This window comes from Peromyscus leucopus, chromosome 16_21 (genome assembly GCF_004664715.2).
Source record: "Peromyscus leucopus breed LL Stock chromosome 16_21, UCI_PerLeu_2.1, whole genome shotgun sequence".
In the NCBI taxonomy this organism is placed as follows: domain Eukaryota; kingdom Metazoa; phylum Chordata; class Mammalia; order Rodentia; family Cricetidae; genus Peromyscus; species Peromyscus leucopus.
The window spans coordinates 28,515,921-28,541,589 of record NC_051084.1 but is presented as its reverse complement, the minus strand read 5'-3'; the positions used below and the strand labels follow the sequence as shown (position 1 = coordinate 28,541,589).

At 44.5% G+C, this 25,669-nt stretch overlaps 1 protein-coding gene across 1 annotated transcript in view; it reads right to left on the bottom strand.

Moving 5' to 3' along the window:
- Reep3 (receptor accessory protein 3) overlaps positions 1-25,669 on the bottom strand; it is a 79,720-nt gene that overhangs the window by 16,754 nt on the left and 37,297 nt on the right. The window contains exons 3-5 of the mRNA XM_028877216.2: positions 7,903-7,979; positions 4,551-4,671; positions 3,836-3,949 (exon numbers count right to left, since the gene is read on the bottom strand). Coding sequence (XP_028733049.1) covers positions 3,836-3,949; positions 4,551-4,671; positions 7,903-7,979 — 312 coding nt within the window. The remainder of the gene's footprint in view (positions 1-3,835; positions 3,950-4,550; positions 4,672-7,902; positions 7,980-25,669) is intronic.

The following is a 25,669-nucleotide window of genomic DNA, read 5'->3' as shown; positions in this document are numbered from 1 at the left end:
CAGCAAGTAGGACAGTGACCTTCAGCGGTGGGCTTGTTTTGTAGGACTGTGGTGGCTTTATAGTCTCTGTTTCCTGCGGGGGGTGGGGGTGGGGGGGGAGTTTGAGAGTTGATTTTGAGTTGTTAAATATAGAAGTGAAATCCATGAATCACAAAGGAGGAAGGAGATACAGGATTATCTTTTGTGGCATTTTTATAGAAAAGTCTTTCTTTGAGATAACAATATTTAGGAACAGACTAGCAACCAAAGGATGGGTTAATATTTCCAGTTAGCAATAGAGACACTGGCTACAGGCAGACAGTAAGCAGCTGATGAGGCCACAGAGCCTGACTATCTTAGAATGCATCATCAGCACCGATCTTAGACAAGGTGGTAGGTAGAGACGGTAAGTGTGCCATATATACAGGATGGTAGGATGGTGCAAACTGATGAAGGCCAAATAAGATAAAATGAGGGGATAAGGATAAAGTCATGTTGTGAGGGTTGCTGACTTCTCATGAAGCAAGAATAGGCTTTGCAAATACAAGTCAAGATACAGTAAATACCTTACAAGTAGTTACAACCTATAACGTCTCTGGAGTTGGAGAGATGACTCAGTGGTTAAGATCATTTGCTGTTCTTACTAAAGATGTGGGTTCAGTTTCCAGCACCCACATAATAGTTCACAACACTTGTAACTCCAGTTACAGGGGACCCAACACCAGCTTCTGGCCTCTGGGGACCAGGTGTGCACACGATGCACACACATACAAGCAAGAAAACACATTAGAAATGTTTCTGAGTGTTAAACGGAGAACTGTGGGGGTTTCTTTCTGTATTTACTAAAACAAGGTCCTCAAATGTGTTTTCAGTGCACATTTAAAGCTGAAACTGAATTTGCAGTTTTTTATACAGGATCACGTCGAATGAGGCTTTTTAAAAAAGACAAGTTCAGAAATGTCTTTGAAGTGTAAATAAATATATCCACTTGGCCTGCAAAGTCAACCAATGCTGAGCTTAGATGGGAAGCAGGAAGCCACCTGTGGTCACACCACTCTAGATGCAGACACTATAAACCCTCTGACTTGTGTTGTAAGAGTGAGAGTTTTCTTTTCCACTTCCGCCCCTCTGCCCCACCCCCATGTCTCAACATAGCAAGATGACAGTTGTTAAATTCTTCTGCTTACTGCTGGGCCGGGCCAGGTTCCATTATTGTACTTGGTGTCTAATAGGATTTTTGTTGTTTTTTTTCCCCCCAGAGGTAATAACTGCCCTTTTGATTTTCATTTGCTTAGCTGTCCTACTCTGTGCATAGTCACCAATACATTTCCCATGGTGACCATGCCCAGGTACACACTGTCTGCAGCCGGTGAGTTCTTCGATGGGTCACACCATACACATGGCTGGGACTGTCACCCCTGCACAGCATCAAGCTAATTCTATTCTAGTCTCCATATTTCAATTCCGTACTTCTTTCAGAAGCATCTCTGTTAGCACCTTGATCCACAGAATCCACTCCTGGCTGGATTCTGGACTTGATGCACATTGTCCTAGGGAGTTCTGTCATCTCCCTTCTGTGCTGGACAACCTATTTCCCAGATCCCATGGGTTTCCTTGTCTCCTGTCCCTCCTCTTTAGCCTTGGCAGAACATACCTATCCTGAAAAGGGTGTGCATTTGATACATTTTATGGGTTTGCATATGGAGAACTTTTTTTTTTTTTTTTTCGAGACAGGGTTTCTCTGTGTAGCTTTGTGCCTCTCCTGGAACTCACTTGGTAGCCCAGGCTGGCCTCGAACTCACAGAGATCCACCTGCCTCTGCCTCCCAAGTGCTGGGATTACAGGCGTGCGCCACCACTGCCCGGCATATGGAGAACTTAAAAAGAAAAACGAAATCTTTTCTTTTTCAACTATTTTAGGTTTACACCTGATTGACAGGCTTGCTCAGTATAGAACTTGGCCCAGAGTTGCAAGACGGCATCATGGGCGATGTCACACTGTCTTCATGCTTCTCTCTCATTAAGTACAAGTTTACTGCTATTCTGATGCTAGATTATTTGAACATGACGTGCTTTTAATCTCTGAAATCTTTAAGAATTCTGTCCTCCTTGTTGGTGTTTGGTGAGGGTGGGGTGGGGACAATGTGATGGCCCTGCTTGGAGATGGCCATTCTTTCCCCTGTGGGGCTCAGTGATGTATGGACCCTTGGATCTGGAGGCTCATCGCCCGCAACACTGCAACATAATGGCATGATTTCCCTGTCTACGATAACTGCCTCAGCCCGCCCTTTTCACACTGTCTAGTTGTGAAGGATGGATCTGCTGGGCGGTCTTCATGGTTGATATGTGATCAGCAATACATTTTCATTAAGCAAGAAACAAAAAGCAAAATAAACTCAAATAAGCTCAAAATGTAGCTGTTTTCGAGTTTATTCATCTCTTTTAATGAAAGGAAAGCTCTTTACAAGCCCAGGAAGAGGAAAACTACATAGTAGTAAACATTGTAGCATACTATTATACAATAATCAATAACTATTTTCCATACAGTTATCTACTTAGATCCTATTGGTGAATTTCTTTCTTAGCCCTCACTGCACCACTGCCAGGAAGAGCACCCGCGTTCTCCCTTTTTGATTCTGTTAACGTGGATGGGTGAGCCCAGGGTCTCTACAGAGTTGAAGTGCCCCCCCACAAACACTCTTTCACCACTGCAGTTCTGGAAAACCACTGCTAGCCGAACTGGATCTTTCCACAGCACAGCTCAGTTAAAAAGAGCCTGCCTTGAGCTGGAGGGCTGGCTCCGAAGTAGGGAATCCTAGGCTTCCTGACTGCTGGGGCGCCTGTGCTCACATGCATTATACCCACACAGGTACACACAGACACATACACACAATTAACAAAATAAATAAATAAATAAATAAATAAATAAATAAATAAATAAATAAACCATAAAACAACAGCAAACAACAAAAGAGCCTGACTTGAAAGTAGAATACTAACTACCCCAATTTTACTCCATATAATAAACCATCCCCATGAAATTAAGGATCCCTGGCTCCCACTCTGAGCAAACACAGTACTATCATGTATGTTCAGAGACACGTCACCCTTGTTTTATACACAAAGCAGCCAAGGCATACACAAATTAGCAAACGGCTTATGGTGACGTTAAAAGTCACCGCCAGCACTTTCTGGGTGTGAAGTCCGTTGTTTTCTTTTTCTCGTATACCACACGCTAAAGTCAGTTGTGCTATGCTACTGAAAATAAGCCACACCAATTACTACATGCACAGGAGCCCAACAGCCAGTCTCCAGAGAAGGCGTTCAATCAGCGACCCGGCTGGAAGGAACAGCTACGGCATTAGTGACTCAGAACAAACTTTTTACATGCTTTATTTTGAATAACCAGTTACCTCAAATTGGTTGAAGCAGAGGTGCAGAAGGAAGCCAGAAATCCTAGCAAGGCAGTGGCACAGAGAGAGAGAGGAGAGAGAGAGAGAGACCAAAGACACAGAGAAAAGAATGGTCATCTTTACTTAAGGTGCGTTATCAAAACTATTTCAAGGTTAAAAGGGGGGAGGGAAACTGTACCCCAAAATGACATTTGCAGGTATGTTTAATTTATCAACTACCTTTAATTGAAATTAATAAAATAAGGGCCTTGGACTCCCAAATAACATAGAAAATGAAGTGTTAAAATATCATTAAAATTACCGACTTGTTTATTCAAGTGCTAGAATAAACATAAAAAAAAAAAAAAAGAGTTCTGCCACAGTTTTATAATGATCTAAAATAAAAGTGGCCACCTTTCGGAATGGGGCTGACGGGAACACCAGACACGACAAAGGAAACCTCACCTTCACTGCTGCTGTGACCGCGGCTGCAGCCGCCAAATTCAAACCTTGACGCCCGAAGTTAACCATCGTCTCATAGCCTCTTTCCTTGGCTTGGACAATGTAATCATCAATTTCCTGGGGACAAACAGTTAACAGTCAAGTCAGGTGCGGCAGCACACCCCTCTCACCCCAGCAGGGAGGTAGGGGCAGAAACAGCACAAAGTTCAAGGTTATCTTCAGGTACATAGTAAATTCAAAGCCAGTCTGGGCTACTTGGAAGTCCTGAGTAAAAAAAAAATATAATAATAATTAAGCTGGGTGTGGTAGTGCACGCCTTTAATCCCAACACTCTGGATAGGCAGATCTTTTTAAGTTTGAGGCTAGCATGGACTACATAGGGAGTTCCAGGTCAACTAGGAGATAATGTGAGATCCTGTTTAAAAACAAAAACTGGCAAATAGTAACAAGAACATAGCAATAGAGGTTAGTTTATTAAGTGTTTTTTTTTTCTTTTTAGATGGGGTCGGTCCTGTCCCCCCACCCCTGCTGGTCTGGAAATGGATATGTAAACCAGGCTACCCTAAAACTTAAAGAGATCGGCCTGCCTCTGCCTCCTGGGTGTGCATCCCCACGCCCTGCTAGTTTTATTTAGAATTAATGCTAAGAAGCCTCTTTTTATAAGGCCAACACATACACTACTGAAAGGCAGGATGTGGTGAGAACTGGTCGACCTTACCCTTTCCTTTGAAGAAAGAAGAGGATGAAGGAACTTTCTATATATTAAACTTGCCCCTCTGGTGTAGGGTGAGAGCAGCCAGATGACAAAGGCAATCTTCAGCTCATAGTACAGGGGAAACCTAACAAGAAACAAAACACAGAAACCATCAGAAGGAAATACGGTAGGAAGCAAAACAGCCAAGACCGTGGAAACCACAAAACCACCGTATCTGTTTCCACGCGTGGAAGCTGCTGACGAGGGAACCAGCGCAGTGGAATGTACTGACGAGTTCACATCCTTAAATCATAGCCGGGCTGACCGAGGTCTGCAAGGATCCTTGCAGACCCTGTGCCCAGGCCAGCACCCGAACGAACTGCAGTGGCTTAGGAAGGATGGGATTACCATTTAGTCAGGGCGGCGAGGGACTGTTCCAGAAGCGTGTGACACACCTACAGACATTAGGGGACAACTTCCATCTGTTCCACGTGCACGCCAGTTTCAGAGGCAGACTGGAAACGAGCTAAGTGCCCATGTCTTTCCTGTGGGTGGAGTTACTTCCCCAGCCCTGGACCATGTGACTTGACTGGTCAACCCAGGTGAGTGTGACAGAGAGGACATAGACATAAGCCTTGGTTGCTCTCTGACACTCTCATCCAAGTCCCCCAACCTTTTGCTAGAGCTTCTGTCGTGGAAATGCTTCCTTCCTCAGCCTCGGTTTTGAAGGAAGACATTCATGGGGCTGAGCCCAGCAAGGCTGCAGCCAGTGAGGAGTGACTACTGTGTAGTTGGCAAACCCTCTCATCGAGTGCATGGGCTCTCAGGATGGAAAAACAATAACAACAAAGCTATGATTGTGGGTGTGCATGCAAGTGTGTATGATATACGGGTGGGTGCAAACACCAACGGCACACGTGTGGAGGTCCGTTCTCTCCACCCACCGTGAGATCCAGACTGAACTCTGGTTGTAAGGCTTGTGTGGCCAGCACCTTTTTAGAATGGACCACCTGGTCAGCCCGCCCAACTTTTTTTTTTTTTTTTTTTAATTTATTTATTTATTATGTACATAGAAGAGGGCACCAGATCTCATTACAGATGGTTGTGAGCCACCATGTGGTTGCTGGGAATTGAACTCAGGACCTCTGGAAGAACAGTCGGTGCTCTTAACCTCTGAGCCATCTCTCCAGCCCCTGCCCACCCAACTTTTAACATCCAAAATTTTCTACATTTTTTTTCAATAATGTATATGAGCTACATTGGAATTAGAAAAAAAAAAGTAGTTAAAACAAAACAAAACAAAACTGTGGGGGCTGAGGATGTAGCTCAGCTGGTAAAGGGTTTGCCTGCTAACGCATGAAGGTCTGGTCCCCAGCAAGGCCGTAACAAAATAACACACATGGTCGTTCATGCCTGTCATCCTAGCACTTAGAAGGTAGAGGCAGGAGGCCCGGGAGTTCAAGGTCAGCCCTGGCTACAGTAGATCATGCCTCAGAACAGATGAATAAATAAGAAGGGAAGGAAAGGACTTTGAAGCTCAAGGCCCCTCGAATGGTTAAGAATCTTTGTTTTTTTCATTTAAAAGCTAAGAGAAGCTGGGACACACCTTTGATCGAAGCACTCGGGAGGCAGAGGCAGGTGGATCTCTGAGTTCGAGGCCAGGCTGGTCTACAGAGTGAGTTCCGGGTCAGCCAGGGCTACACAGAGAAACCTTGTCTTGAACTCTGCCTCCCTCCTGAAGCCAGGAGATAATTCTCCTCAGACATCTAATCCAAAATCCACAGGGGAAGGAATAGGGATAAAGGGAAGGGAAGGAAACATTTATGTGGATGTATGTATGCTCTGTGTGTGTGTGTGTGTGTATGTGTGTGTGTGTGTGTGATGCCTGTAGAGACCAGAATAGGGCATCAGGTGCCCTAGAGCTGCAGTTACAGTTAAGGGAGCCATTTCTCCAGCCTCAAGGAAAATATTTCAAGTGAGAGTAGAAAAACGGAGGAGGGTAGGGTCTGGTTCAGAGTGGATGTTGAGCATGTAGGAAATTCTGGGTGAGGTGGTGGGGGAGGAAAGAGAGAGAGAGAGAGAGGAAGAGGGCAGGGTGGGGGAAGAGAGGGAGAGAGAGAAGGAGAGAGAGAAAGGAAAAGTGGGGGAGGAGAAGAAGGTAAGGTGGGGGAAGAGGGGGTGACAGAGGCAGGGGAGAGATAGATATTGATTTGAACCAACTCATAAATAAGGGGTTAAGAATGTTTAAGTCTGGCCAGGTATGGTGAGCCATGCACTTAATCCCAGCACTCAGGAGTCAGAGCCAGGCAGACCTCTGTAGGTTCGAGGCTACCCTGGTCCACAAGCCAATTCCAGACCAGCTAGAGTTACACAGTGAGACCATGTCCAAAGGAAAGAAAGAAAGAAAGAAAGAGAGAGAGAGAGAGAGAGAGAGAGAGAGAGAGAGAGAGAGAGAAAGAAAGAAAGGAAGAAAGGAAGAAAGAAAGGAATATTGAAGTCTGAGTCTGAGGATATACACTTCTACAAATCTGTGTGATGGCATGATATAATGTTGTATGAGAATATGAGATCAGAAATGGTGTAAAGCAGGCCCAAGAAGGAATAGAAAGGGGTGACCGGGTTCAAGTCAATACCACAGTCGGATGTATCTATCTACCTGTCTATCTATCTGGCTGGCTGGCTGCATTTACTAGCTCAGGTAAAGAAAAGATAACTGGGTTAATTTCAGCTCCAGTGTATGACGCATGGGAAGAAACGGAAACACCGGCAAGGTCTCGGGTTTCCATGTTTAGAAAGGAGACTTCTCTAATGGCACGATTGGATGGAAAGGTACTCGGAAATACCCTGTGAGAAGACTGGAGTCCTTAAGTATGGGTCCTCTATAAACTGTGATCTCCGTGAGGGAATGAACATGTTGTAATTACGCCTCATGGTGTTTTGCGGGAGCGGCCAGGGAGCTGCTGTCAAGTGGGTGGGTGTCCACGTGGCTGCTGACGCGGTGTAGCCTCAATGTTCAAATGTTTGTGCTCAGAGCTGTCGGGCTGGGGAGGCAGGGAGGGAGGGCTAGGACCAGATGCTGCGGATTGGAGGGGAGTCGTTTCGGAAGCCGTCGAGAGAAAGTCTGAAGTCATGAGTGTGGAAAGCGGATGATGACAGCCAGGTTCTCTATTTTAAGACGCTGGTGGGAGTGGGGGGTGGGCAGGGATGAGCACAGTGAGCTGCCTTCCTGAGGGCGGGCTCCACGGGGAAGACAGAGAAAGGAAACGATGCTGGGTAATTAAATCGCTTCATCTATTTCTCATGGTGAAAAGCAAGAGCAGGCTAAGAACTTAGGACACCCGAGAGCGCCTGAGTCCCCTAGCATGGAGGAACTTACCATGCAAGTGTCTGATCAGCCACGGTTTCAATCACAGTATAGAGGGCAAAGACAATCCAGTACATCATCCAGCGGACCTGGAAGTCACAAAGGCACACATGAAACACCTGTGCTACACGGTTTCTTGTGTATCAGCCTGGGTTATAGAGTGAGACCATATTTTTTAAAAAGAGATTACTTATTCTGAGTAATTTTATATAAAGACACATGCATCTCTGGATATATAGTACACTGGGGTCCAATGCAGAGGACGAGGGTCCAGTTTTCAACAGGTTTTATGTATGAGTTTTTGGGAGGATGACATCAAGTGTCTTTGAGATACCAGAGTCAACAACAAATCTCTGAGGTCTGATAGAATGTAACTCAGTACCGGAATCAAAGAACCACTTGATATACACATAAATAAAACAGTACAAGACACGACAACATCTATTGCCCCATTGGTCTTTAGAATTTTGCATTTATCAGGGCTGCAAAGATGGCCCAGTGGTTAAGAGCACTGGGTACTCTTCTAGAGGACCTGGGTTCAATTCCCAGCACCCACATGGCAGCTGACAACTGTCTGTAACCCCAGTTCCAGAGGATCTGACACCCTCATATAGACATTCATGAGGCAAAACAGCAATGCACATAAAATAAAAATAAATATTAAATAAAAAGTGGATTAAAAAAAGGGTACATTTAAAAAATCTGCATTTATCTGGGTGTGACAACACGTCTTTAATCTTAGTACCTGAGAGGTAGAGAAAGGTGGATCTCTCTGAGTTTGAGGACAACCTGGTCTAAATATCAAGCTCCAGGTCAGCTGGGGCTACATAGTAAGACCTTGCCTCAAATACACACAATTTTACATTCTTTATTTTTCCACGTACAAAAATTGTTCACAGATCAAAGAACTATCACAGGACTGTTATTAGCCTTAATGACAAACCAATAAAACCAATCACTCCGAGAACCTGGTCAGTGCCTTTCACTCCAATCCCACAGCAGCCGTTTGGGAAGTTGTGAGCCCCTGCCTGCTGAAGGAGGGCAGCCTAGTGAGCCCCTTACTCTCAGGGGAGTCTTTTGGCACTACGTCCTTTCACAGGCAGATGCTAGATTAGTTACTCTTAAACTCCCTCCCTCCCTCCCTCCCTCAGATTTATACCTTTTCTTCCATGTCAGCAGATATACTTTCTTTCAAGTAGGTTCAGTTTTTTCTTTTCTTTGTTTGGTTGTCCTGCTCAACACTATAAGCAAATACTCGACCCCCACACCACCCGCTGGGCTTGGGACTGCTAAGCACACAATATAGCAATAATGCCTTTAACCCTTATAACAACATTGGGTGTTGGGAAATGCAATTGCTTCTGCCACAGGTAAGGGGATAGTGGCAGAGAGGTAAAGGGCCTTTCTCAAGGTCACTTTGCAGGAGTGTGGATCCAGGCTGCCTGACTCTGGGATGGGCTAGTCAGCCGTACCCCGCACAGAGGAAAACCTACCACTTCCCTCAGTCTCATCCCCATCAGTGTCCTGATGAGCAGCTAGAATACTGTGCTATGTAAAAATAGTTTTAAATGGGTCACACTGTGGCATTTTCATACGTGTCTGAAATAAATCCTGTTCTAATAGATTCTTATTAACTACTTAGTTTTAAGATAGATGCTTGTTTGGCTGTTTCTCAGACAACAGCAAGCTGTGACTCAAGGCCAGGGGTGTAGTTAGTGGTGGAGTACTTGTCTATGATGTGTATACTACAAGCACCACAACAGTGCCCCTGGAACTGGAGGTACAGGTAGGTAATTGTGAGCTGCCACAGGGGTATCAGAACTGAGCCCAGGTCCTCTTCAAGAGCAGCAAGTGCTCTTATCCACTGGGTCACCTCTCTGCCTCGAATGTAATTTTTTTTTAAAGAGGAAGAAAAGAGGTATTCCTTTGTAGTTAAACTAAAACGTCACCAAACAGCAAACTATGCCATCAACAGTATATTCTAGACACTTCCCCCTGTGACACTGAGTAGTATTTTACTATTATTCCTTTTTTTTTCCGGTCTCACTTTGTAGCCCAGTTTGGCTTCAAATATGTGACGATCCTCCTGCCTGGGCTTTTTGAGATTACATGAGTCATCATGACTGGCATTGGCTATAATTTTATGCTGTGGCATGTTCTGTATGGCAAATGTGTTGCTCTGATTGGTTAATAAATAAAACACTGGTTGGCCAGTAGCCAGGCAGGAAGTATAGGCGGGACTAACAGAGAGGAGAATTGAGGGAAGAGGAAGGCAGGCAGAGAGACTGCAGCTGCCGCCAGGACAAGGAAGATGTAAGGTACCAGTAAGCCACAAGTCACATGGCAAAGTATAGATTAATAAAAATGGGCTGAATATAAAAATAAGAGCTAGACAATGATAGGCCTGAGCTAATGGCCAAGCAGTTTAAATAATATAAGTGTCTGTATGTTTATTTTATAAGTGGGCTAAGGGACTGCCGGGGATTGGCAGGACAGGAGAGAAAACTCTCAAGCTACAATTTTATATAAACAAAATCCTGGGGCTGGAGAGATGGCTCAGTGGTTAAGAGCACTGACTGCTCTCCTAAAGAACCTGGGTTCAATTCCCACACCCACATGGCAGCTCACAACTGTCTATAACTCTAATTCCAGGGGATCCGACACCCTCACATAGACATACATGCAGGAAAAAAACACTAACACACTAAAAAAAAATTCTATGGTTTAAATTATTCTTTTGTAAATAAATTCCTGACAATCTGCTCTCATGAATGTAAGGGTATTTTTCTTCTTATCAGAAATATGTAACTGAATTTAGCAATAATTAAATGTCACTCAATGAGCATGTGCTGTTCATGGGGGCAACCACAGAGAAAGTTAACCTTGGAAAAGTGTTACCTTACTTTAACAATAATGGATCTGGTTAGGATTTTACATGAAATGATGACTCAGCAGAGCTTTTATTAAAAACTGTGCTTCAAGGCCACCCAGCTTCTGTTTAAGGTTTTTCCCAGAGAAAATACCAGAAGCCAAGGTTAAAAACAAAACAAAACAAAACAAACAAAAAAAAAGAGCAGCTCATAAAATTGTAACTAAGGACATGTGAAGACAAAGACCTAAATAGTTTTCCTATCAGATGAAAATCCCAATAATAAAATGCAGCATTAGTATTAATATTAATGATTTCTGGGAAAATCATCAACCTTGACTGTCCTATGCACAAATACAGACCTAGACTGTCCTATACACGTACACAGACCTTGACTGTCCTATACACATACATAGACCCTTCTGTGTCTGTAGCGATTATCTCTCAAAACCTGCAAATACAAAGCCTACGGCCGCTAAGTCTCAGCTATACAGTGGCTTAGTATTTACCAGTAACCAATGCATATCCTGTTGTATACACTAAATCATCTCCGAATTATTCATGATATCTAACAGGGTGCAAGTCCTTCCCTCCTCTGCTCTGTCTTGAACTATTGATTCTTCTGCTGCAGCCTTACAAGGGCTGACATTCTAGGTGTGTGTTACCGCACCCAGCTCTATAATCACTTCTATATATCCCACTTACTGATCACAAAAGAAACAAACTGTATCTTTCATCCCTAAGAAATAAATTCTCTAACAAGGCAGTATGTGCTTCGATAAGCACTAAGTTGAACACACACACACACACACACACACACACACACACACACACACACACCACTTTGTCTGATCTTTCATATAAAACATAATGTAGTTAATTCTTAAGGACTGAGGTGCCATCATTAGCAATGACATGAACTGATACAACTGTATCCACTCTTACTACCTACTTGTCATGGGAAAAGACACAAGTTCGGGCTGGCGAAATGGCTCAGGAGATAAAGGAGCTCGCCATCAAGTCTGATGACCTTGAGTTCCACCCCCAGTATCCACAGGAGAGAAGTGACTCCTTCCTGTGGGTTGTCCTAACTGTCACATGTGCTCGGTGGCACAAAGAGGAACAAGTACACACATATGCACATAAACAAGTGAAATTAAAAAATGACAAGAGCCAGGGCGGTGGTACACACCTTCAATCCCAGTACTCAAGAGGCAGAGGCAGGCTTATCTCTGTTGAGTTCAGGACCAGCCTGGTCTACAGAGTGAGTTCCAGGATAGCCAGGGCTACACAGAGAAACCTTGTCTTGTAAAACCAAAAAAAAAAAAAAAAAAAAAAAAAAAAAAAAGAGAGAGAAAGAAGAAAAGAGACAACAAGAGACATGTAGCCGACAGCTTCAGCCCACAGGTTTTTAATATTTTAATGAGATGACAATGATATTGAAATTATGAGACTATCAATCAGATTAGAAAGACAAGAAGCATCAAAGGAAGGAGGTGGAAGAACGACCCCAGAGAAGCAGCATCCTCTGCTAGGATGAGGGGAAAGGAAGGAAACCTGGTGTGTGGGGAGGAGGGTGTGGGGTAGGGAACTGGGGAGGAGAGTGAAGGAGATGAGCACTGCCTCTGCTCCTGCAGTCACAGGACAGGTCGTTTGCTAGGAGTGGCCTTTCATGGCTTTGAGAAGAACAAGAAAGATCTGGACAAGTTTTTTTTTGTTTTTGTTTTTCCAAGACAGGGTTTCTCTGTGTAGCAGTTCTGGCTGTCCTGGAACTCGCTCTGTAGACCAGGCTGGCCTTGAACTCACAGAGATCCACCTGCCTCTGCCTTCTGAGTGCTGGGATTAAAGGTGTGTGCTACCTCGGCCTGGTTTAGAAAAGTTATCTTTATGGGTAGGAAAAGGTGTTGCCTAGGGAAAGCTGGTTCAGACTCTGACCCGTGATGCCTTCACCTGTGTGGAGTGTTAGACCAAGGGTCCAGTGAGATGACCAGGGCAAGGAAGGGGAGGCTTACAAAGGGCCTGGCTTCTCAGCTCCCCTTGCAGGTACTAGGGAGGGGGCTGAGTGTCCAGTTCTCACCCACAGAGTGTGAGCTGGAACAGTGGCTGTGTACCTACCACCAGGCTTCTCTTCTTCTTCCTGCTAGTTAGCCGGAGCAGAGCAGCCTTGGAGGCTATGTGTTGAAGGTGAGCAGAGTTCTTAAACAGTTGTAGGAGGAAGACTCCTTGCTGAAATAAAGGCCTTGCTTCATGCTGGGCCGGCACAGGACATATGAACCCCCATATTCCTTCTGTCATCGCGTTCTTTGTTGTGTGGTACTATGGAAGCACCTGGCTCCCCTTCTAATCTGTGGGGACCGAGAGGCTGGGGCCACCACAGAAAAGGTTCTAGAATTAGCCATGAACCCACCAGGGAGCTATTAGGAGCTAGCTGGGGCACACCTAATGCCCAGTGAGTGGTGGCCGGGGCAACGCGGCAGTGACGGAGATGTGAAGAGAACCGCTTTCAGGGACTCTGGTTTGAGAGCTCCTCAGAGACTCTGGGAAGCAGCTGAAGGGTAGGAAGAGCGACATTCTGACACAGCGGGCTGAAACGGCCAGAGGAAAACAATCCTAAACTATGACTCTGATCCCGCAGAGGTGTGGCTTCTGACTGAGTGTGTTACTGTTCATCTTGTATTGTCAGTGTCTGTAACTTGGGCAGCATTAACCTTCCATCTTCTTCACTAGGCAAAACAAAACAGAGCAAAACCAAACCAAAGCACACAAAAACAAAGAAACAAAAAAACGAACACACAGACATAGACAGACACACACAGAGATACACACACACACACACACACACACACACACACGCACACACACACGCACACAGACAGACACACAGACACAGACACAAACACAGACAGACACACACACAGTGACACACACACACACACACACACACACACACACACACACACACACACATACACACCTAGGTGTGGCCATGTGAATCTGCAATCTCAGAGCTGAGAAAGCAAAGCCAATCCCTGGGTTGGCCAGCCAGCCTGGCTGAATTGGTGAGCTGTGGGTTCGGAGACGGACTCTGTCTCTAAAATCTTTCTTAGAAGGTAGAAAGGAACTGAGGAAGGCAAGCATCCTAACCCTGAGCTACACCCTCAGCCCAAACGGAACCCTAAAATCATTCAGATACTAAAAGAAAGTAATTTGCCAAGGAAATAAACCCCCTAATTAGGCAAGTTCTTTTAAAGATTAGAGATCAGCTGTGATATGAAAGCACAGTACCTAAAGTGACATTCCAGTTACACAGTGCCTGGACAGACGTTCCTTGTCAGCGCTTGCTTTATTATTGCTCCAAATCCATAAGGTTTTGATAAGCCTTAGCATTTCAAAAATCCAGACAGTCATGTGATGGGAGTTCTTGGCTTCATTCTCCCAGAGGAATTAGAGGACATTTAAAGCCCAAGCAGTACTGTAACATACCCAGAGGCAAAGCGTACTATCAGAAGACTATGCTCCATTTAACGGGAGCTCATTTACATCATCCTGATACCAAAAGAAAAGTGGGTTCATTTCATGGATCTTTTAACGTTTTTCAACAAAAGAAGTTTTTATGCTCTACATCCTTCGGGAAAAAAATGTTTTTAAGACGATCCCAGGATAAACACATACAGCAATTGGAAGTGTTGTAATTGTTTAAACCTCCCTCCCAGAGTCCCACTGCAGAAACTGATAGCAGGAATACCTGGACACAGACCCACAGTGTGGGGGTGGGGGTGGGGTGAAAATCACCTTCTGGTGTGCAAGCTCATGCTATGGGTTTTAAGAGCCATAGATAATGGTCAGGGAACATTAATTAAGAAATGTTTTCCTTAAATTATTCCTGCACAGGCTGGGCGGTGGTGGCGAATGCCTTTAATCCCAGCACTCTGGAGGCAGAGGCAGGTGGATCTCTGTGAGTTCAAGGCCAGTCTGGTCTATAGACTGAGTTCCAGGACAGCTAGGACTGTTACACAGAGAAACCCTGTCTCGGGGGGAAAAGAAATTGTTCCTCTGTATAACTTGTTCGTGTTGTGTCATTACTAGAGTGGGATTATAATAGCAACAACGGTAATATATTAAATGATACAACTGTACTAACTTACGGTATGTGATTAGAAAAACTGAGTTGATAAGTTAATTTGACAAATACTACTTAGGGTCTATTGTGCATAAAGCCTTTGACGTGAAAGAGTCATAAACTATTATGGCAAGGCTTTCCTGCTCCCAAGGAGCCTTCATAGTAGGGTATGAATATAAGAAGATATATAATTAGGATAGGCAGTTTAACCCACACATGACTACTAAGATCTTTATATACTATGTATTATTCACTGTTTTGTCTGAATGAAACTTACTTCTTAGGAAAAAGGCTTTTCTAGTTACTGCCACCCCACCCCCCAAAGGTCAAAGGTCATACATAAATCTGTGCATTGCGGTTGGTTTATATAACACCTGCCGCCTCAGCCAGTTCACTCAAACAGTGGGAGGGATTAAACCTGTCCTGCTCACCGTGTTCCCAGTACCCTCTGCCTGGGAAAACAGGCACAGAACAATCCCACTGAAAAAAAAAAATCTCTATTTTCTGGGGCTCGGTCTGCAGGCCAGGCTGGCACAAAACTCAACTACGCAGCCAAGGAGTCAAGGCAGCCCTCCTGAACACTGGGATCACACGAGCCACCAGGCCTGGCTACTTTATTTACTTATTGGTTTTTCAAGACAGGGCTTCTCTGTGTAACAGTCCTGGCTGCCCTAGAACTTGCTCTGTAGACCAGGCTGGCCTTGAACTCACTGAGATCTGCCTGCCTCTGCCTCCCGAGTGCTGGGATTAAAGGGGTGCACCACCACCCGGCCTGACTACTTAAAGTTTAAGGTCTGAGGCGGTCCAGTAAGAAGAGAAGGCCTAGTGGGCGAGGTGCTTGCCTTGTCGGGCAAGCCTAATGCCTTGAGTTCTACCCCTGGAGCCCACGCAGAGGTGGAAGGAGAGGACCGACTCTATGAAGCTGTCCCTTGACTGCCACATGCTCACGGAGGCACATGCGTGTCCACACAAACATATGTCATGTGCGTGCACACAATAATAATAAGTAATATTAAAATGAAAGGCCTTAATTGATAAGGCCCAAACAAGAAACTATGGGCTGCAAGTGGCAATTTGCAAGACCCAATCTCGGGTCTTCAGGCCCTCCCTTGGCCCCGCCTTGTGGGCGTGGTAGTTACCAAAACCTCAATGGGGGTTGGAACTTCCAGACCGAAGCTGGAAAGGCTACCCACTACATCTTACAGCCCACAAAGAGTAACTATTTTGTCATTTTCCACATTATCGAGACATTAAGAAACTTCCTAACGTTTCTTAACTACAGAGTCCTCGAATCACAAAGCTACTAATGCTGCTCTTCAAAAACAAAACCACCAAACGAACCGAACCATGGACCTCCCTCCACTTATGCCTAATGATTTCAATTATAACCATTAAGGAAGCCCAGAGCATACATGCTAAAATACACTCCAATGGGAAAAAAGGAAGAGAGGGGGAAAAAAAAAACCCAAAAAACTTGCTGAGTCTAAAAAGAAATAAACACTGCTGAACTTCAGACCACCCAAAGAGAACTTTATTTTCTGGCCATTGTTAGTTACTCAGCCAATTCCCCCAGAGCACTTGTGGATACCACATTTCAGAGGGGTTGGAGAAATTCTAGGATCAGGAGTCCTCGGAAAGCAGTCGAGAGTTGAAAAAAGATTTCTTCTGTTTCATGAACAATTATGCAATAATTTGGTTATTTCACAACAATTTTCTCCCCCTTTAAAACAAAGAGGAACAAAATGTGAGAAATCAAATAGGAAAAACTCCCTCCTTTATTCAATCCAGATGGCTCTTCTATGGGATTTTTCTCAGAGCTGTGTCAAGTTAGAGGCAAGGTTGAAAATAAGCTAAGTGCACTTAGATTTCATGTGGGTGGAGCCTGTCTGTTCTTTGATCCTTGACATGAGCCCCCGAGATACAACTTAGGTCACTTGCAAGGGCATTTACCTGTTGAGCCTTCTTGCAGCCCTGAACATCATTTTTGAACAGACAGAATGTGGGTTTAAAAGGGTTAGGGTTGCTCTGGGCTTCCTCTGTTTGGAGGTGGATCTCTGCCTGTCACTCGCCTTGACTCCTCTTTGGGAGTTCCTCAGTACCACTGAAACTCAAGGAAGCAAGAGTAACCTACAGTTCCTGGTGATCCCCGCCCCAGGCCTCACAGAAGCCCCTGATGTTTTAAAAGACAAAGCCCCATGTAATCCAGATGCAGCTGGTGCCCAAGTGAACCAAGACGGACACGGTCGTTTCTGCCATCCATTGCGCTGGCTTCTCCAGCACCACTGAATGACAGGAGTCCCGTGTGCTTCATCCCTCATCCACTCAGAGTCTGAGGAACTCGAGAGAAGGAAAAGTGCAGAAATGTCTCGAAACTAGATGACGATTAATTTAAAAAGTGTTGAAAAGAAGATGCAAAATCCAGAACGGCTTCGGGACCCTGTTCCCAGCAGCACGTGGGAAGGAAAGGAAAGCTCCTCAGCTCCAAGGTAACTCTTTCCATCCACACTGGCTGGGAATTCACGCCACCCTCCGCCCCTTTTCTTCCCTTTGTTTAAAGTCTTCTTGACTTACTTGGAATCATATGTCTTTATAAGAGAAGAGTCACCGTTCTGTTGAACGCTGTACAGAATTTCTCAGGGTTTTAAGTGGGGAGCAGCCAATCCCACAGAGAAGAGCAGAGTGGGCCGCCAGGCCACCCCGTTGGTGAGCCTGGCTCCCACGTACCCCACCACCCCGTGCTCCTCTCTTCCTTGGCATTCTAACATCGTGGACCACTACCCTTCTTATCTGAGTCACCACAGGGGTGGGACTACTCTACAGGCATTTCTAACTCAGAGAGAACTAAGGTCCCCACCGGGGCAAGGCCAAGACACTAGAAGTTTATCAAAGGGGTTGTGACCCACAGGTTAGCCTCAAAACATGGCAACCAGGGGGATGCCTGACTCATCTTGAACCGGGTGGCTAACTGCGTTAAAATATGTTTATTATATTCTAAGTTGCTAATCAACTCATGTTTGTAAAACGAGTAATTTGTTAGTGCCCATTTGTACGTATGAATTTACTGTGACTTAAGAAGCACAGTTGGGTGAATGGTGTGTGGTAGAAGGCTGCCTACAGCAACACTTCTTTAAAAGACTATTTTCCATTGAGATATAAAATCTATATAAAATGTACAATGACATTTTCATAGACATGTACATTGTGCTTTGTTCACATTTATTCCCATCACCTTTTTTTTTTGCCTTCTCTCCCACAACTTCCTTCCTCCCCTAAAAACTCCACACAAACACTCCACAGAATTAAATCTAAATAAACATGCATATTTACATAGAACATTCTAAAAAATTAATAGTTTTTCCCCTAGCTGTGGATTAGAATCTCCCCGGGGCGGGGGGTGGGGGGGGAGCTGGAGAGATGGCTCAGAGGTTAAGAGCACTGGCTATTCTTCCAGAGGACCCAGGTTCAATTCCCAGCACCCACATGGCCTCTCACAACTGTTTACAACTCCAGTTCCAGATCTAACACCAATACACATAAAATAAATTTAAATATTAAAAAAAAAGGTATCTCCAGAGGAGCTGGTGAGATGGTTCTGACAGTTAGAATGCTTACCATGCAATCCTGAAGACCTGAGCTCAATCCGAGAACCCACATAAAAAGCAGATGTGGTGGCATGCACCTGTAACTCAGCACTCTACTCTGAGTTAGGAGTCAGAGGTGGGAGAATAAGCCAGAAGCGTAGAGTCAAGCCAGGTCACAAGGTGGAAAAAAAGAACTAATCCAGAGAAACCCTATGACCTCCACATGCCTGCAATCTCTGTCTGTCTGTCTGTCTGTCTGACACACACACACACACACACACACACACACACACACACACACCTCCAGTCATGTAGATTTCTAGACACCCTTAGTACAATATGCAGAGAGAGAGAGGGTAGCCAGGCATTTAAAAAGCACAATCCACATATGCTTTGGATGTGGGGTCAGAGTTCAGCCCACGCACAGAGCCCTGGCTTTACATGGGAGCTGGCTGGAAGCATAGAATTTTAAGTCCAGGCCAGACAAACTATACCAGCATCTGCATTTTAACAAGATCCCAGGGGGATGCATGCAGTCCATGGAGCCTCACAGCATTACCGTGGGAGGCTACTCCAAGCAGTTCTCAGAATACCAACCAGAGCAAAGGGCAACACTCTCTGTAACACTGGAAGAAGGGCTGTAGGTTGGCAGAAAAGGGGAAATTGTTTTGTGAGACAATTAATGGAACCATTTAAAATGCGATCGTACTTTCAGAACATTATTTATGTATACCATCATTAAAATAAAATTAAAAGCCAGGCATGGTGACTTACAACTGTAATCCCAGCCTCTGAAGCCTGAGGCAGGAGTATATTTCTGAGTTTGAGGCTAGCCTGGGCTATCTAGCTTACTATGTACACAGCTTGGTTTACAAAGTTAGATCCTGTGTCAATTAAAAAAAAAAAAAATAACCACCACTATCATAAGTCTCAAAAAAATAGAAGGAGCCTTTACCCTTTAGTCCAGCTCTCGGGGCGACTGTTCATGGTAGCAATCAGCAGATAAGAGCTTTGTACAACAAGGGAAGGGCAGCCAGTCAGGTCTCTCTACCCCAAGTCCATTAAGAATATTCTGTTGTCTCTCCAACTAAGAGTCATCCAAGTAGTCTAGAGCAATTTTGGATGTGGACAATTGATGAAGGTCCCTTCCCAAGGAGAAAGTCTTGGGCTGCAGACAGAACTCAGCTGGTACAGTGCTTGCCTAACCTTCACGAGGCCCTGGGTTCGACATGTAGGGCTGCATAAACCAGGTGTGTTGGCTTATGCCTGTGACCTCAGCGTTTAGGAGGTACAGGCAAAGTTCAAGATCATCCTTGGCTGAGTTTCAGACTGGTCTGGGCTATGTGAGTCCTCCTTGTCACCAAATAAATAAAACCTGCTGACATCAGATCTTCATTTGAAGGAAACCTGCTGGAAACCTTTGAAGCCACCGTGATTCTGTGAAACACAGATTTCTCAACCCATTCTTTATCTGTGGCTTTTGAGTAGCTCTTCCCTCTTTACTTTCAGAGTCAAGATACGTGGTGGGTTTTGTTTATTTGTTCCTGTTTTTAAAGTGATTTCTTTGGTTTTCCTTAACCATTCTGAATGCCAAAAGGAGGACAGGATTTAAGAGAAAACATATTTTGGTATGTTTGAGATTTCTGACCAGCTGTTCCAAAGGATTTCCTCTCCCGACATTCCCATGATGCTTCTTGTGTGTCCTTCAGGCTGTACCAGGCTGTAGGAGAGACTTGAGTGGTCTTAGTGGACATCTTCAGGAACAGCTCTGTCTTTCGTGTTAAGGTCCTTTTGCAATGTCAGGTCAATCTGGCTGACAGTCTGATTAACTGTAGCCATTGCTATAGACTTGGTATATCTAAACCCACAGAAGGAAGCCCATAGGTTCTGGTATCTGTGTGGGGAAAAAAAAAAAACTTCACCGCATAAACAATGTGACCTTCAGCTAAAAAGAACAAAAGTCAGGTACATATGACACAATTAGGAACTATCTCATTAAAACACACACAAAAAGATCCTTTTCTTTCCACTTTATGGGTTATGTGTATTTTCCCAGCATGTACATGTCCCCTCATGCATGCAGCTTCCACAGAGGCTAGAAGAGGTCCTCGGAACCCCTGGAACTGGAGTTACAGGTGGTTGTGAGCTGCTACATGTGTGACAGGAACCAAACCTGGGTCCCCCGTAAGGACAGCAAGCCCCCACAGTTAGCAGTTTTTAGGAATAAAACACTTCCGTAATAAAAACTTTAAGTAGCTGAGTGTTTTCCTTGTCATGTAAATTTAGCACATCTTGCTTAAATGTCTTCTTTTGTTTGTCAATCCTCTCCTACTATGTAGCCAAAGCTGGTCAAGACTCCTGCCTCAGTCTCCCAGTGATCTCTCAGGCATGTTCCATTACACCCAGGGTCTGTTGTTTGTTTTATTAATCTTACACAAGCCAATAATTCTTAGAAACATTAATTCCCTGCATTTTATTCTTTTATTTTACTGTTGAACGCATTCTGCTTTCCTTACAGATCCTTTTGTTTGTTCATTTATTTACCTATTTAGAGATCTAGAAGCCTTCCTCAAATTGCCAGTCATCCTGCTCAGGCCTCCTGAGGGCTGGGATTACCGGTGTGTACTGCGTTAAAGGCATACCTTTTGATTTCTGATGGATAAGTTTTTTTACTTTGTTAGTTGATATTTCATTCATCTTCCTTTTTTAAAAAAAAAGTGTTTCAAAGCTATCAATGCTGAAAAATAAAAACTGTGATGTTCATTACCATTTCTGTTTTTTTTCAATCGGTCTTCTCCACACTTGTGCTCTCTCTGAGTCTCATCTGTTGTCTTCTGGTGGCAGGGTGGGGTGGGGATGGGTAGGGGTGGGAGGTGGAGGATGGGGTGGGGTTGGAGTGGGGGTGGTGGTTAGGGTTTCAGAACCGAGATGGGGAAGGCAGAACACTGGCTGCCTTTGAATAGAATTCTCCCTGAAGTGAGGGTGGAGGCAGAAGGTTTTTTGGTTGTTAGAGCTTTTGTGATTTTAAACTATTCCATCACTAGGGATTAGGGTGGAGGTGGCTAGGCCTCTCTCCAACTTCTTAGCAACATTTCCTTTAATGGAAACAACTGTCTCTGCCTCTGCTTTCAAGCCCATTTCCACTGACACTACAGTGGGTAATGTCCTGCCTGGATAGTAGCGGAAATCTGGCCCAGCCTCTAGGTGTAGTGTGACTGCAGGGATTGATCTGTCCATGTTTCCCAAGCACTTTCACTGGGAGCTAGGACAGGCTGCAGCTCAAGGAGCGTGGGAAAGCTCAATTTACTGCACAAAGGCCAAGAGTTTTGTTAATTGGCATTCTAAAACTGTAGGAGAAACTATCTTGGGTCCTCTGTAAGAGCAGTAAGTGTTCTTAACCTCAGAGCCAACTCTCAGCTCCAGTTACAGGATCTTCTTTACACTTAGCAGGGGTCCTGAGTATAAGACATTTGATTATGACAGTATCAATGACCTCAACAGAGAAGTTATACACACACACATATATATCTATGTGTGTATATATATCAATATACAAATTGATATGTACTATATGTAAGTAAACCTGACACATCAAAAATCAGGTTTACAAAGAATAACTGTCACATAATTTAAATAGATTTAATTCACTGAAGGATATTGGGTTGTCCCAAATTTACTGACACTGATTTATTTATGAAATCTTTAGTTCATACAGCAGGGTGGGGGTGGTGCATGCCTTTAATCCCAGTACTTGGGAGGCAGAGGCAGGTAGATCTTTGAGTTTGAGGCCGGCCTAGTCTACAGAGTGAGTTCCAGGACAGCCAAGGCTACACAGAGAAACCCTGTCTCAAAAAAGCAAAAACCAGACCAAGGCAAAACCGACTGGGGTCTAGTTCAGTGGCAGAGTGTGTCTGGCATGTGTGAGGCCATGGGTTTGAGCCCCAGAACTGTAAAAGTAAACAAACGAAAACCTAGGTTTACACACTGGTCATGGTTACACACGCCTTTAGTCCTTCCTAGCATGTGGGAGGCAGAGGCAGGCATGCCTCTATGAGTTTTGAGGCCAGCCTGGTCTACATAGTGAGTTTTGGACAAACAGGACTATACAGTGAGACTCTGTATTGAAAAGCAAAACAAAACCAAAACCAAAAACAGCTATAGATAGTTATTCTAGCCGCTAATACTAAATTTTAAAATAATTTTCAAGGGCTGAAAAAAAAGTATGTTACTTTAGACCCATTTCCTAACAAATGACACTTATAAGTGAATGCTAATGATGTGTCTTATTTGATACCACAGAGCAGTGATTCTCCACCTTCCTAACGCTGCGACCCTTACATACGGTTTCCTCATGTTGTGGTGACCCCCAACCATAAGATTATTTTTGCTGCTACTTCATAACTGTCATTTTGCTACTGCTATAAATCATAATATGAATATCTTATATGCAGGATACCTGATACGCGACCCCTGTGAAAGGGTTGCAACCACAGGCTGAGAACCTCTGTCATAGAATAATTCAGGAGCAACAACCCAATCACCAAGCCAATTTGAAAATGTGGGTAAAAAGGCGCAAAGCTACACAGAGAAACCATGTATTGAAAAAACAAACAAACAAAACAAAACAAAACTAAAAAAAAATCTGGGTAAAGACGTTAGAATGCACACATTTAATTCCCATCATTTGCGTTCTCTCTCTCTTGCGCGCGCACACGTGTCTGTCTGTCTGTCTGCACATGCCATAGTATGCATGTGGAAGGCTGAGGAGAACTGGTGGGAGGTGGTACTCCCCTTTCACCATGTGGGTCCCAGAAAGAGAACTCAGGTTTCCAGGCATGGCAGTGAGGGCCTTTACATGCTGGACTTTCTTGTCACTAACAGGAGATCAGGCTGGGCCGGGTGGCACATGCCTATTGTTCTTGCTACTCAGGAAATTGAGTCAGGAGGATCAGAGTTAGAGGCCAGCCTGGACAACCTTCTAGGAGACTCTGCCTCTCCTCCCCTGCCAAAAGCATACATCAGAATGTAAACAAAGAGATAAGCATGTGGCTGATAAAACTAATTTTCTCTTAAAAAAAAATCTGCCTTAATTAGTAGGCTAGTCTTTAAAATTTCAATACTGAAACCTTGGAATCAAACGAGATCTAGGACCGTTATTTTGAGGGTTAGCGCCAAACCCAGAGCTTTGTGCACGCAGGGGAAGCATCCTAGCATTCATTACACAATACACTTTCCCTCAGATGAACGTCTGACTCTCCAGGCACTGAGCGCACATGAGTAGGTCGGTGGGATGGCTCTGGACCGGCTTTACCAGGCAGAGTGCTGGGAACACGGTGAGTGCAGAGAGCTCTTGAGTATGTTCTCTCCTTAATCTCCACCCCAAGACGACTAGACAACTTCAGCTGTCACTGAGCTACAGGAACTCTAGAGCCAGCCCTCAGTCTTTATGTTCATTTCTATCACCTAAATAGTCAGCTAGAAAATGAGGTCACTTTCAAAAAACTGCACAGAACTTTAGCGTCGTTTCTGGGCCTTTTAGCGAGTCACCTCCCACAGGAGTGTCCCTCCTGTGTTCCCGTCCACAATCAGTCTCAGGACCAAATGTCGGGCTGTAACTTTCAAGTGTTGCTCAGCCAGCCTTTCATCGCTGCTCCCTCCAACGTTCTAAGAATAAGAACACTGGTTTCCTAGAAAAGCTACAGCAATTACACACGAGTTGGAAGTAAACACTCTTATTTTCGAGCCTTAAGATGTATGAGCCTGGAAAACTTTGCAAAAAACCATATTAAATCTCCGGTAAGCTTGCATTTCAATTACTGCAAGACTGCAAGTGTCTAAGTAGGCCATATCAGCCACACCATACAGGAAATTATATCCCAGGAAAGCTCTGCTTTAAAAATAGGCAAAGGAAGACAGGAACGCGGCCAAAGTACACAGCGCTCTCCATTTGTTTTGATTTGCACACGGCATCTGTTTTATCAGGTGCAACCTGCCATTTGCAGGCTTTGCGGGGAATGGTAGTAGTTAGGGTGGGAAGAAGTAAATGAGCCCAAAGTGTTTGCTTTTAGGAGATGCTTTTGAAGTCGATATCGGCAGAATTTAGGTCAGGACTAAATATCACAAAGACAGTGGGTTTGGGCCTAAGTGTGGGGAATGGGCTTGCACATGGCCCTAACCCAGCAGAATCCAACCTGAGGAACCAGATCGGTCCGCCTAGGAACACACAAGCTCTTGCAAGTACAATTTAGCATTTTGCAGGCACTGAGAAGCCAGGTTTTTTTGTCACATAAGTTCACTTATTCAAAAGTTCTGACTAATTATGTAGACCAGCTACTCTTCTAGGTACAGAATAGCACAATTAAAGTAACAAAACCCTCCCCTGTGGCGCTTATTTTGGTTGGAGACAGACATTAAGGAAACATACAGCACCAGGCAGCATAAAGAAGTGTTGAGACCCTAACAGAGAAATGTAAATAAGGTGATCACCACCATGAAACTTCCACACAAAAACACAGGGAATTGGACTGGACTCCCAGTTTAAGCCGGATAGCTATGTTTGATAAAATTCAAGTGAACACAAGAGCGTTTTATCAATTCCCCTACACCCATAAGGAAATACTTAAAGGACTGTTTAGACTTTAATTTTTTTTTTTCTTCCGAGACAGGGTTTCTCTGTGCAACAGCCCTGGCTGTCCTGGACTCTATTTGTAGACCAGGCTGGCCTCGAGCTTGGAGATCCACCCGCCTCTGCCTCCCAAGTGCTGGGATTATAGGCGTGTGCTACCAATGCCCGATTTCTGCCTAAGTTTTTAACAGGAGCATTGTAGGGCTGGGTGTGGTGTGTATGCCTTTAATCCCAGCACTTAGGAAGCAGAGGCAGGTGGATCTCTCTGAGTTGGAGGCCAGCCTGGTCTACAGAGTGAGTTCCAGGACAGCCAGGGCTACACAGAGAGACTGTCTCAAAAACACCACCACCGACAAAATAAAGGGAGCACTGTGGAACAGAACGAACAGAACATTGGGACCTAAGCATTTTGGTGTGGTTCCAATGCTGCCTTACAAGGGCCCTCACTGGTGAACTGACAGTAAGGATGAGTGGGGATATTAGTGGAGTTGGCAGAGTCCTGCTTCCTTTCCTGGGAATAGGTCCATGTTTTAATTCCGAGAAAGTAAGTGTGTTAGGTTATATGATAAAGAGAAAACTAGGAG